Source organism: Hylobates moloch, unplaced genomic scaffold, assembly GCF_009828535.3.
Source record: "Hylobates moloch isolate HMO894 unplaced genomic scaffold, HMol_V3 SCAFFOLD_17, whole genome shotgun sequence".
Taxonomy (NCBI): domain Eukaryota; kingdom Metazoa; phylum Chordata; class Mammalia; order Primates; family Hylobatidae; genus Hylobates; species Hylobates moloch.
This window is the reverse complement of record NW_026652292.1, coordinates 33,272,952-33,287,449: the sequence shown is the minus strand read 5'-3', so window position 1 is coordinate 33,287,449 and position 14,498 is coordinate 33,272,952. Positions and strand designations below refer to the sequence as shown.

At 33.8% G+C, this 14,498-nt stretch overlaps 1 protein-coding gene across 1 annotated transcript in view; it reads right to left on the bottom strand.

The window, feature by feature from the left end:
- NIPBL (NIPBL cohesin loading factor) overlaps nucleotides 1-8,356 on the bottom strand; it is a 113,196-nt gene extending 104,840 nt beyond the window's left edge. The window contains exons 1-4 of the mRNA XM_032135776.2: nucleotides 7,482-8,356; nucleotides 4,839-4,981; nucleotides 2,967-3,132; nucleotides 377-504 (exon numbers count right to left, since the gene is read on the bottom strand). Of these exons, the coding sequence (XP_031991667.1) occupies nucleotides 377-504; nucleotides 2,967-3,132; nucleotides 4,839-4,902 (358 nt within the window). The 5' untranslated portion in view covers nucleotides 4,903-4,981; nucleotides 7,482-8,356. The remainder of the gene's footprint in view (nucleotides 1-376; nucleotides 505-2,966; nucleotides 3,133-4,838; nucleotides 4,982-7,481) is intronic.
- Between the last annotated feature and the right edge of the window lie 6,142 nt (nucleotides 8,357-14,498).

Here is a 14,498-nt window from a genome sequence, read left to right as displayed (position 1 = left end):
ACAATCAGTATTAAAACTCTATATACCTGCTACAATGTACATGTTCAAAAGCTTTGCAAATATTTATTTAATTAATGAAAGGCTTATTTCAAATTAATTCTGATTTTCTAAAACAAAAAAAAATTTTTAAGCTGAGTAAACTGATATATTCCAAAATATTTAACAAAATACACTTAAAGCTTTGTCTAATTCTCAAGGAATTCAGTTACATATTAAACTACAAGAATCTTATCAGTTTAGTTTCCTTCTTGTTCTTGGCTTGACTGAAGGCATAAACATGGCATTCCTGATAGGCCAGCTTGTTAAAGAAGACACCTGGATTTAAATATATATAAAACAAGTTCTGATATGGGAATTCAGTTATTAAGAAACTCACCACTTTGTACATATCTGTTCTGCATGCTTTTCTCCCTGAAAACATTAGGACTCCTTGCCAGGACGGCCTGCAACAAGACTGGCATGTCACCTTCTGGGTCATCACTGCCAAGGTTATCTTTCAACTCTCTGGCATTGAGAAAATAAATGTCAAAAATTAAAATGGTGACTGATTCTTAAGAAGACTTATCATATAAAAGCAAATCACACATAATGGTATGGCCAACGATACGAATTTTCCTTTTTCTTTTTTTTTTTTTTTTTGAGAGGAAGTCTCACTCTTGTCCCCCAGGCTGGAGTGCAATCTCGGCTCACTGCAACCTCCGTCTTCCAGGTTCAAGTGATTCTCTTGCCTCAGCCTCCCAAGTAGCTGGAATTACAGGTGCCTGCCACCACGCCCAGCTAATTTTTGTAGTTTTAGTAGAGACAGGGTTTCACCATGTTGGCCAGGCCGGTCTCTAAGTCCTGACCTCTGGTGATCCGCCCGCTTCGGCCTCCCAAAGTGCTGGGATTACAGGCGTGAGCCACCGTGCCTGGCCCAACAGTTATGAATTTTCAAATATGCTATCCCTGGGAGAAATATAATTATCAAAAATAACAGAGAGGGATTCTTCTAAGGACAATCTTTTTTCTTCATTTTACTTTACACAGTCAGGAGAAAAAAAGCCCAAAACACTATTTTATTGAACTATGAGTTTAATAATTTCCAAGTAGTTTTAAAATAGAAAAGAAATACATTCTATTCTAAACTACTCAAAATAATGGAAGGGTAGAGAAGTGATAGTTACACAAAAAGTTGATATTTGGTATTGGAATATATTTTCTTACATCTGAATATGAGTGAGTCTGACTTTCTGGGAATGTCTTACAAATAAGATACTGTTGCCACACTGATTAAGACAAGACCCAGAGGTTATGTAATTTTTCCATCTTACATTGTTTTCTCAAATAATGTCATGGTGCGGGAGAAGCGGAACCCAAACAGCAAATTTCAATACACTTCACAGCAGCAATTTTCAATAAACTTCAATGTAAATAGCAAATTAAATTCATAACCATGGGAGATGATGATAAAATTAAGTATAGGCAGTGTTTTAATTTTACATTATACATGTCAATGTTCTACTCATTGGATCTAACCATGAAGACCTATAAAGATGGTGTCCAATGATATGACTCACTACATTTCCAGGGAAATCTTACGGGAGCTCTCCATAAAATAAGTCCTTATTATATGTGTGCTACTTCCTTTACATCATTAAATATTTGGTGAAAACTACTGAATAAGTATGTACAAGCATAAGAAGTGATTTAGAGGCTGGGCGCAGTGGCTCACGCCTGTAATCCTAGCACTTTGGGAGGCCGAGGTGGGTGGATCACCTGAAGTCGGGAATTGGAGACCAGCCTGGCCAGTATGGTGAAAACCTGTCTCTACTAAAAATACAAAAATTAGCCAGGCGTGGTGGTGGGGGCCTGTAATCCCAGCTACTCAGAAGGTTGAGACAGAACAATCACTTGAACCCAGGAGGTGGAGGTTGCAGTGAGCCGAGATCGCACCACTGCACTCCAGCCTGGGCAACACAGCAGGACTCCGTCTCAAAAAAAAAAAAAAAGAGAAGTGATTTAGATATTGCTGAATTTTGGGAGTGACAAAATATTAGTAGTATTATACTTCTTTCTGATTTTAACCAATCATTTCTTTAGCTTCTCCATTAGAAAATCCATTTAGTAAGTATCTCACCTTAGAGTCATCAGCTTTAAAAATGCCCCCAAAATATGTACTGCATCTAAGGCAAATATCTCTCCATTATAATGTGTTTATCCTCATTCCCCTACATGATAAATTTTTAAAATAAAAACAAAAACAATGCGAGGTTACATGAGTAACATTGTGTGGTGGAATATGAAGGGATAAGAATGAGAGATTTTACTTTTTACGCATTTTTGTGTTGTTGTTATAAATATGTATTGGTTTTGTAGTGAAAAATAATTTTTTTTTTTCCCCAGACAGAGTCTTACTCTGTTGCCAGGCTGGAGTGCAGTGGCGTGATCTCGGCTCACTGCAACCTCTGCCTCCCAGGTTCAAGTGATTCTCCTGCCTCAGCCTCCCGAGTAGCTGGGACTACAGGTGCCTGCCACCACGCCCGGCTAATTTTTTTTTTTTGTATTTTTAGTAGAGACGGGGTTTCACCATGTTGGCCAGGATGGTCTCAATCTCTTGATCTTGTGGTCTGCCTGCCTTGGCCTCCTAAAGTGCTGGGATTACAGATGTGAGCCACCGTGCCCGGACAGGGATATAGTTTCATGACCAGATCTCTGCACAAATGATGGATCCCCCAAGATAAGTTCAAAAGAGCTGAAAAAATATCCACGGAGCTACATGGGTCAGAATTATTATCTAAAAAAAAATTGCCTATTTAAATCTCATTAATCTATTATTGCAATAAGACTATATTCTCCCTCGGATACTGATATATTTTAAAAAAAAAACTATGCATCTAAAAATTTTTGAAATAAAACCAGGAATACGGCTTCTCTTAGTAAGGCCAAAACTTTTCATTTATATTAGATATAAAATTGATCATACTTACATGTGATCTGTTGATACCTGGTTGAGGCTATGGACAAGCTGTGAAACCAAATTGTCATCCCTACAAGCCAAAAGGCAGTTCACCTCTTCTGCTATTCGTGCATTAAAGAGAAGGCTCTTTGTAGTTGTAGCAGGTAAAGGAGATGGAAGAGGCAGCTGGTTCAGGACTATTTGGAATAAAATCAGATTATTAGAAATTAAGTGACTGTAGCAGTCTCTTTAGTGCTCATCTGTATTTTGGGATTAAAAGTAAGTTATAAATATCAATGTGACAAATTATTAAAACGCATTCCTCCCCTTCCTAACAAACCTCAATCAACCCTACGAAACTTCCAAAACATCACTTGGACCATAATAGATTATACTAGTCTCTAGGAATAAAATTCAGCTCCCTTATATTCATCCTTGCTTTTCATTTCTTAAATTTTATTAACAAATGACTAGCGAAAAGGGCATGGTTACAAACTAACTTCCAAAGTAGCAATTCATTAATCTCATTTGTTCTTGTTTATAAGATTTTTCAGAATCAATAGTATGCTCATACAAATAAATCAAATAACAATATCTGTTCATAAAGTAGACAAGTAACGTTTTTTAAAAGCTTAAGAATATACAAATAAATACCTCACTTTAGCAAGAAAGCATTCAGAGCATAGAATTCTGTAAGAATATTAAAATATTCTTCTAAATTCCAAATTCCTAGTTATCTCCTATTTATTCTCTTCTAATAGCAAACAAAAGAACATAAATGTTTTATAGTAGCTTAAATTCAGCCGTTTAATCTCTGTTTACCTAACAAATTTGTTCATTTGTCTAAAGGTTAAGAAAGCTCACTAAAATATCAGGTGTCTTTGTTTTTGGCTTAATTTCTAATCACCTATACAGTATAATTATCATGGTGCTCAGCCCCAACAGGTACCAACAGGATTTTCATTAATAAAAACACAGAAAATAAATTATTACTTAATAAACAGGGCTTCCTGGAAAGACAAAATATTTAAGTATAGCAAAGATCATGGGGAGAAAAACCAAAAAGAAATTCCTGACAGTATATCTGATTTTGAACTCCTATTTATGCCTTACCTACAACAAAGTGATAATAAAAACTAATGCCAGTTTCAAAAAGTTTTCTTACCTGAGTAATGCTGACCCAATCACCTACAGCACTTTCCTGTTAATCTAGACCTCATAAACTAGTTATGCTAATTTCCTAAGCTCAAAGCTAATAGGCTGTTATCTATTTTACCCCACTAAAACCAAATTCACAAAACAAAACAAAAGCCAGAAAAATTGTATTTGGAGGATACTGAACATGGACAAAAACATTTCTTGAAGATACTTTCTCCTAGCTCCCTTATTATGAAGTTCCAAATCTTGCACAATGCTATACAAAGAAAAGTATGCCATCCTCTCACTTTCTACCTTTCCCTCTCATATCTTTTTCCTCTTATTTATTCAGGTAGGATGACACAGTAACTAAAACTGTAGGTAGCTTTTTGTATCATTATTCAAGGACTAAGAATTATAGTTACAAATGCCTAACAAAAGAATAAATCTCTGAAAAATTGAGTTACATTAAATAAATCTCAAAAGACTAGCAATGTTCTTTAAAATTCTTAAGTCCTTAGAGTAAAATAGGCTGCTGATACCTCCAACAAGCTCCAACAGATTACTGAACATGACAACCAAAATAAACATCACTAAGAAGTTAGATAAATTAGGCTGTCAATTTTTTTTTTCTTTAAAGGGCAGTTTCAGTTGCTATTTCTGTAGATGTGTTTTAAAGAACCTATAATAATTTTTAGAACAGTCACTGTAAAAATTATTGTTAAGACACAGTAGAAATTAAATTAGATAAATTAGCCAAACTTACGGTCTGTGAGACTAGCAATCCCCGCAAGAGTAGTAATGGGGACATGGGGCATATCCCCATTCATCCTGAATTTCTGGAATGGTGTTGCCTATAAAAGTACTTAGTTCAGGTGCCAGCTGTCATTACTTCCCATTTCCCAAACACTGCAACACACAAAACAGACAATTATTTGTAGAAATATGTCAGATATATTACTATCAGGAAAATGCTTAATCACTATAAAAAAAAGTTACTGCTTTCGTTTGTTCAATCTATGTAATAATCATTTTTACATACCACTTACTATATGTTAAGCAATTGCAAAGTGCTTTGCACACATTAATTCAGTTCTCACAACAACCCAGTACAGTAGCTACTATTGTTTTTTGCATTTTACTAAGAGGAAATTAATTTACAGTGAGTTTAAAGTAACTAGTGGAGCAAGAATTAGAACCAAAGCAATCTGGTTCCAGAGTTTGTTTCTTAACTGCTAGGCTGGATTGCTAGAAAGGAATACTTGATCAACCTCGACAAGCACTGTAATTCATTTCCACACTATAAGCACCTTAAACATTTAACTTCACAATCTAGCTTCAACTTGCCTTTCTAGCTGTGTCCTTTATCACTATCCTACATAAACCACCCTCTCCAATCAACCTGATCTAATCAGATTCTCCCAAATCTCCCCTGTGTATTCCCATCTTTATACATTTCCTTAAGACATTCTTCCTACCTAGGAAGCCCATTCCTACTTTGGTCCAAATCCTATAATTCTTCAAGATCCAAGGCATGTTCCCACGATTTCATGAAACCTCAAATTCACCCAAATGAGTATCTTAATCTACTCTGAACTTATGACATTTATTGCCCAATATTATTTGGTAAATAATTATATATTCCTTTGTGACATCTTCTGAAACTTGTCTTGTTTCAATCTTGCATGATTACTTAATGTTCACGTACTTAGCTTGTCTTTCCAACTATCACTACATGTTTCTCATAAGTCACACAACCAATATGCAACGACATAAAGGACAAAGACATGTGTTAGCATTTTTAATGTTCCCCATACAAATGACTTAATTGACTTTAATGTTTAGTATTTATCATGATGGAATTCTCTCTCTTCACACACAGAAAAATATATGAAGACATTCTGTAAAACTGAACACTTTGTTATTCTGTTCAAAGCCCCCACATTTTTCTCTTATTTTCAACATATGGCTTGTAAAAAATTTATCTTTCCTTTAACAGTACTTGGTAAGTCCTTTTTTGTAAGCAGATCATATTTTAACAATGTACACATTAATCAAAGATAAGCTTTCATTAAGTTACTTTTACTTTATAAATTAATCAGCAAATGGAAGTCTATATCGACTAAACCATAGAGCTAAGATTAAAAACTGAATTGTAATTTCCAGTTTAAAAAGCTTAAATATTTATCTTTTTAAGGTTGTATTTGCTAGTCAGTCACTTTTAAGAGAACCTCTTAAGTTTTTGAGTTGTAAATGTCAAACATTCAAATGACATAATACTAATAATTTCCCTTACTCATATGTCTGAATGCAACATTGCAAATAGAACTATTTAATGTATAATTATATGGGTAGTTAAAATTAAAAATTTCCTTCACCCCAAATATTATTATTGTAAGACCTATTGCACAAAGGTACATTAAACAGGTACACACACACATGCACACACACACACACACACACACACACACACACACACACACACACACAGTTTAACAGAGTTATAAAGTAAGCATCCATAGAATCATCATCCAAAAGGCTAGCATTCTGGTTCCTTCTAGGGGTATTAACTATTTTGTCTTTGTGGTAATCATTTCCTCTTTTTTCTTTACAGTTTAAAGACCTTTATATGTACATTCATTACTAATTGCCAGCTAAGGGAAAAAACATTACTTTCCTTTGGTGAATGACTGACAAAATTTCTAGCAGAAGCCCACTGAAAGGAAAAGGCACAGGAAATAATATAGGAAAGCTATAATCACTACTAGCTATTCTGTATTTGTCCATTTGCTACACTGTGAAATTACTAATTTGATTATTTAACAATTACTAAAGAAATTTAATGCAACATTGCATAGTTAGTAGTCACATCAAGCACTTTAAAAAGTTGGTTGGAATTTAAAATCTGATAAAGGTCACCAAAACACAATGAATTTTTCATAAATTTATCCTAATAAAAAAGTTCCAACTTATGCTTAGTAATTAATGGAAAGAAATCATTGAACAAAAATTATTTACAGATCACAAAAATATCTTGTTATTCATATACAACTCACTGTTGTATATGTACACTGCCATATTCAAGCAGATTAAGTAACAAATGACTGTATTTAATTATTTAACTCAGAGGATAGGAACCTAAAGAGAGTAATATGCTAGAGGATTCTACTGTGGGCTACCTGACTGTTTTCTTAAGTCCTAGGTGAGTAACAAATAGAGCAGATCCAACCCCAGGCTAGGATTTTTAGCCTAAAAATGACTACGTATTTAGTTACCCATATATGAACTAGAAGATTAATAAACCTAACCACAAGATTGTGCTTTTCACAGTGACATAAAAATGCACTGAAATGATGTCAACTAAATACTGGGAGTAAAGGGGAAAGGGCGGGAGACCAACAATACTTACTTGGTTTAAAGTGCTTTAATCACACGTTGATAGATGATTATTGACAAAAATATTTGATCTTCACTGCTCAACTATGGCTAATTCCACTGGAATCCAAGATTTTGAAGAACAGCAGAGGAATTTGGTAGAAATGAGGTTACAATGTTAGCTAGTCACAGCTTTTAATAAATGTATCTGTGGAAATGTTGCTACTTTATGTTGGAAGGTGACCAGGGTCCATCAAGAAATAGTGTTCCTAGGATTCTAAACATGAACAAACACACGCCTAACTAACTAACAAAAAAACTAACATTTTTGGCTATGGATTGAATAATGTTTTGGACTGCTTGGCTCTGTGAAAGTATATTGCTTTTTGTAAAACTGAAGCTGACATGTGTCCAGAACGAAACTGCAACCAAACTGTAAAGAAGATTTTAATGAGGGCTTTAGAACTGTCACTTAAGGTAGTACTTTACAATCTGTGACTGGTGACTGATTAGTAGATTATAAAATAAATTTAGTGGGTTGAACACTGAAAGGGATGGAGGAAATAGAACTATAAGGGTATACTGCACAGTGCTTTGTGAGTCCAGGTAAAATGTCTTTAAAATTCTGGGTAAATTTTAAGCCAGGCAAAGCCATCTGAGAGCTGCTGATTTGAAAAAATGGAAGAGTGAGGAAAGTAGCCCACCTCATAAGTGGTGATGAGAATAAAATAAAATAATGCACATATATCATTTGACAAACCACCTGGCACATAGTAAGTGATCCAGGAAGTTAACAGCATTACTAAACAGATTTGGGAGAACAGAGGAAGAACAGGAGTCTTTTCAAAACAAATAGAGAGAAAGGCATCTTTTCAATACAAATAATTCCTACTTCTGAAAGATCTATTGTAAATAATTATTTGGCATTCCAGTATATATTTCACCACAGTATTACAAGTCATAGTCTTGGGCCTGCTCACCTACAATTATTTAAATCATAAGGTAGGAGAAATAAATACTGGCGACAGAAAGCAGAAAAAAATTTAACTGTTGTAATACTAAGAACTAAATCAAACAAAATACATTGAGAAATCATTTATAAACTAAATTTAAGAATGGACTGAGGTTTAATTAAAAGAATGCTTAATTACGGGAAGATATTATAGTAAATTATCAATTTAGCCCATTCTAATGAGTCTGAAGGGAACTTTTAAGCATTTGCCAAGATTTTTAAAGACTCCACTTCTTCATTTTATTTCACAACAAAATTTACAACTTCCTCAAGCAAACAAAAGAAATGCAAATAAAACAGTACCAGTAGGGATTATAACAATACTAAAATTGGGACAGATTTGGCATAAAAGGCATTCTTATTATCTGATGGTAGATAAACTTTCTGGAGGGCCATTTTGCACCCTATAACCAAAGCCTTAAAAAAATGCATCATTTTTTCTCAAGAATTTCACTTTTAGAAATATACCCTGAAGAAATAATCATATACATGTTGAAAAACATACACATGTAGATATTCCCACAACATTTTTACATTTTAGTGATTAAAAAATAGAAATGGTAACTCATGTTTGCTCAGCACTTACTATGTAATAAATTTAATCCTCATATGAACCTGAGGTGCTAATATTACAGTTCTATTTGATGAAGAATGTGATGTACAGAGAAGACAAATAATTTGCCTAAGGCCATACAGCTGGAGTCAAAATCAGGCTATCTGGCACATGGACACTTAAACTAACAGCTAAAATTTATAACAATATTATTAGTATAACAAATGACGGTACATCCATGAGAGATTACTATGCATACACAATCAATGTACGCAAAATATATAGCCAAGGAGAAAGAGATTAATTAGGCTGTGTGTTTGAATCCAAGCTCCCCCACTTACTACATAACCTTGGACAACTTATTTAATCTCTGCACCTCAGTTTCCTCATCTCTGATATAAGAGGTAGGTAATTATTATTAAATTTTGTTGTGAGGATGAAATAATATGTGTAAAGTTCTTAGAATTGTGCTGGGCATGTACTAAGTGTTCGTTAAATGCAAGCTATTATTTGTTATATATTCTTCTGCATCTTGCTTTTGCCATGTATATTATCTTAGAAATCTTTCATTTGTACAGATCTGTCTTATTCTTTTTTAAATATTATTTTACGGGTTGATTGAAACATCCAGTTTAAAAGTCTGTTAGTATACTATACCATGTGACAGTGAAGTATGGTGACTCTGGCTTTATGGAGTTAGGCTCCTTACTTTATAACCACATTTAGTATGTGATTCACATTTCTATGGCACTTCAATTACTCTTACTTTCTTCTTGATCTGAACTATTGAGCAGAAAGCAAAATTCACTTTGAGGAAAATCAGTTTTGGATACAAGATTACAATGAGTAAGTAAACACCATGATATTTTTTATGCTAAGTTCATAACCTTTCTTTTCAAAATCTGCACAATGACATTTTAACAAATGAATCTTAACCAAGCACAAACCCCTTATTTCCTCCATCTTTGAATACACTAATAATGAGCTAAATACACGATGGATGTAAGAAACGATTTTGGTAACTTTTCTCATAATAACTATTCAATCTGTCTTAGTAATTTAATAATTGAAATTGCTTTAAACTCTACTTTGTGTTGTTTTCCAGAAAAATCTGCTTCATCTTGTCTTTAACATAACTAAAGCATTTTCCTTTTACTATGCTTAATAGTTAACAGTTTAAAATGCCATATCAGGTTACATAACAGTTCATTCAAACCTGTAAGTACCTCCTGAGTTATAAGTGGCACCCAACACAACATACTATTTCTAAAATATTTAGTCCTTCATGACGCATCCAATGAATATTTATCTTATGTTACTATGTCAGACACTATGCTAGGCAAGCAAAGTACAATGGCTAAGAAGATGGAACATCCTCTGCCCTTTAAAATTTGAGTTTGGCCACAAGAATGTGGTAAAGGGGGGTACATATTTTAGAGGGAGAAAAGAGAATCATTGAATTAAAGCCTGAAACAACTTAACAGTGATGATTCTATATTTTAATCTCTCCACAAATTGGCACTAAAATAAAGAAGAATGGCAAAGATTCTTAAAATTCATGAAAAGATATTAAAGATATATTGCTAACCAAAAATATCAATGTGCACATCATAAGCTCATCAACCAAGCTAAATACTTTTGCTTAAAACACATTTTCATAAAAACGATGGTCTAGGCATGAAAAAAAAGAACATTACTAAACCTTTAACAATGATTAGGGGTCGGGTATATGCTGAGATGCTGGGGAATTCTTATTTTGGTGGTATTTCTATCTGTACTCCTTGGACTTTTATTATGATTAGAATATTACTTTATGATTCAGGAAAATAGTAATATAAACTGATAAAATAAAAAAATTAGTAAGTCTCCTGTTGCTGCTATATGTACATAGATTTCTCTGAATATTTAAATAATTACCTATGTTAAGCATCTTCTATGAAGTATACTGAGCTAGCTGCTGAAGACTAATATAATATGCAAGGTATATTCATAAACACTTTAGACAGAGCATATGGCCAGAGAGGTCAATTGGAGCCTGCAAGGGAGTTTCTTACACAATGTTGATATCTTTTTCCACATCCTTAAGCTTTCAGTTAAGACTAATTTAATAGTGATAAGGAAGACAGGGTGGGGGAGAAAGAGACAGACAGAGGATGGAAGCAGAAAGTTCTGTTAGAATACTGCAGTACTTACATGTAACCATGGTGTGATTTTGGACTTGTTCAGATTAAAATGCCAGGGCAATATCTAGTTGGAGATGTCTAAAGTAGGAAGCTGGAAATTCACAATCTGACAAAAGTAGTCTGAACTATAGCTATAGTTATGGAAGCCACTTATTGAGGGTTGATAAGTTACATTATAATAGATCAGATAGGCAAGAAATAAAGTAACGCTGTAGGGGAAATTTTTTTGGCACTTCTTATGTGTCAGATATTTGTATATCCCTTTCCTTAATCATTCCAATATCAAAGGATTGTAAAGATTATCACTATTTCACAGATGCAAAAATTAAGTTTCAGGGCGTAAATACTGTGTCTACAGCTAAACAGGCAGCATGCGGCAGAAATAGGATTTGAACTCAGGTGTTTCTAACCAAATCTTATATTCTTATGTTTGTCTAAAGGACATAAAACTGAGAAACATCTACACTGCTATGGAAAAAAGATAAACCTACAGCAAACAGTAAAAGCTCTTCAAAGAAGGTAAATGTCTGTTCAAGGTCTCTGAGCTAGTAATTCACTAGCCAAGACTAGAATATAAGTGTTTGATCTCTAGGTCAGTATTCTTTATACTATATTGTCACCTTGTGTGATTATAACATTATTTTGAATAAAATGAAATTTCATATATGTGGAATATTTAGCTAATTAACACCTTCTTTGCTAATGTTAATTTTTTTGGTGGTGGGGGAAAGGCTTAAAACTAAGTGTGTATATATATATATATATACACACACACACACACACACATACACACAGATATATGTATATATATATATACACACACACATGCACACACTGTTTTTGAGCAGGAAAAATTTAATATATAGAATTATCAAGTAGTAAAAAAATGGTTAACTAGAAGCTATAAAAAGGATTCTACAAAATACAGGAATGGCAAATACAGGAAACAGCTACCATCCACACGTTTAAGGGAGGAAAATATCTGAGGAAAATAAGAATTTGGAAAAGCATACTCATCTCACAAGGCGAGATTCAGACCTTGTTATAGTGTGGCTGCAGCCCAGCCTGTCGGGCAACAGAAAGTCTGCTGGAGTCTTGGTGGGCCAGGAAACTAAGGGTAAATCTGTTAACATACTATGCTAAGAACTAAGGTCAGACCTTAGAATTGCCCTGCCACCACTTGGAGAGATGATTGAAAGCTTTAGTAAAAGAGGAGCATGATTTCTGGGGGGAGAATGAAAAGGTTCTCCTTGCCCTTTGCTCAGCCTTCTCACATTAAAGAATTTTTAAAAAAGTTTAAACTAGTATATTTTTATTGTCCTGGTTTATATTACATTTAACATTATAAACCACCTAAAATCCTTCCAGGAAATAGGTGGGATATAAATGCTAAATAGCTACACAGGTTAAGTAAATCAATCAATCAATCTGTGTGGTACTACTTACTATTTTAAATAGGTCAGTGAGTCCCTAGAGAGTGGCACCTCTCCAGCAGAATCCTTTCACTTCAGTCAAGCCACCTTCAGATTCCTTTTCCCTGCCTGCTATTCAAGAACAGATTTTTCATATGCTATTTCAGATACTTCTGAAAGGATCTTCCTCAAATCCTAGCTCAAAAACAAAAAGTTCCCAATAAGCTGCACTGTAAAAATTCTCACTTTCTTTAAAATATTTCTGCTTTTCTAAAGTTTCAAATTACTTCCAATAAATTTTTAAAATGCAAAATAAAGCTAAGTTCTAAAACTCTCTTGAGACACTTGCTTTGCTTCTGGAACCCTGAGCTCTCTGCAGCCACCATGCTGGATACCAATGATGTATATGCATGTCCCAATAGTGTAGCTATATCACATATTTATAACGTGTATTAGAAGGATATATTTATACTACTGAGTACTATTATGCAGAGAAAGAAAAGTTACCACTAGGTAAATAAGGTTGAGATTTAGGGTTTCTCAAAAGCAGTTTATAAAAGATGTGTATGTTTGCTGAGAAATAAAACGAGTAAAACTATATACATCTATGAACTGACTTTAATAAAACTTCACATAACTTTAAATAGTCCCAGTTTGTTATACAGTTAAATGGATTTGCAGAGGCCTGTAGTTAGTTACACAAAGTTTAATCGTACCAAACTATACAAAACTACAAACTACCTCAGGAAAAAAATGGTCCTGTGTCCTGGAATTTGATTATTAAAAATTTATTTTTACATAGAGGCTATGGAGGAAATTTCCAACCGTGTCTATGAATTGTTTGGATTCCTAGTCCACCCCCAACACACCAAAACAAAATTTGTTTCTCATCTTCTTTTATACTGCAAAAGAAATAGCCTGTCTCCAAGTCCCTTATATAGGTTGAAACTGTTGTAAGACTGTTTCATACACAGTCGTATTAGAAATGCAAAATCAAACTGTTTATTTCCAAATGAGGTTTAGGTTTTAAAGAACTAGAACATTAAGATCTAGATCTCAACTTTTGACCAAAACATATGTGATGATATACAATTAATTTAGTCTGCAATACACAAGGAAGGCTTTTATGTGAAAATTACTGAATAGTCCACAAGAGGGCACACTTTCAACTAATGTAAATAAGTGAGATAATTAAAAATTCAGCTTTGGTTTTTTTTTTTTTACTAGCACATCAAAGATTGGCCAGATTCTTCTGAATTGATTATTCAACAATATTAGAAAGCAAAAGATCCTGAAGTGTGTGGTTTGTTGTTTAAATACCGAAATGGAAACTTTTTGAGATGTATGTGAAATATAAGAAAAACTTGTGAACAAGACTTCTATATTAATATTAAATTATAAAAGTATGTAATAGTCTTTGCCATTTTGGTTCTGTTAGCCATTTGGAATTTGGCTGCCTTAAGAATATTTTCAAGAAACTCTGGCTACTTTGATTTTTGATCCTCAGTTCAAGACAATCCAGTATGAGAACATGGAATATGCTTCAGATACTTTAGGAAACTCTCCCAATAGGTAAGATCATTAATAAAGCACATGAAAGAGCAATCAAGGAAGGGTATACATGGAAGAGGTGCAAAAAATCATGGATTACTTATGTGTAATCTGCATACTGATCTCTATCCTGCTCTAACTCATTCAAAAATACCGTTTCAGCAATTCTCCTCTCTCCTGCATCATCAATTTTTCCATATATTGAATAATTCCAATCAGCATAAAACATATATATACAAATAATTCTCCCTACACCCAATAAAAACAAAACCCCAAAAAACCCCGCCCTTTATCTTGACCCCTATGATCTCTCTCCAACAATGGCTTAATTTTTCTGTTC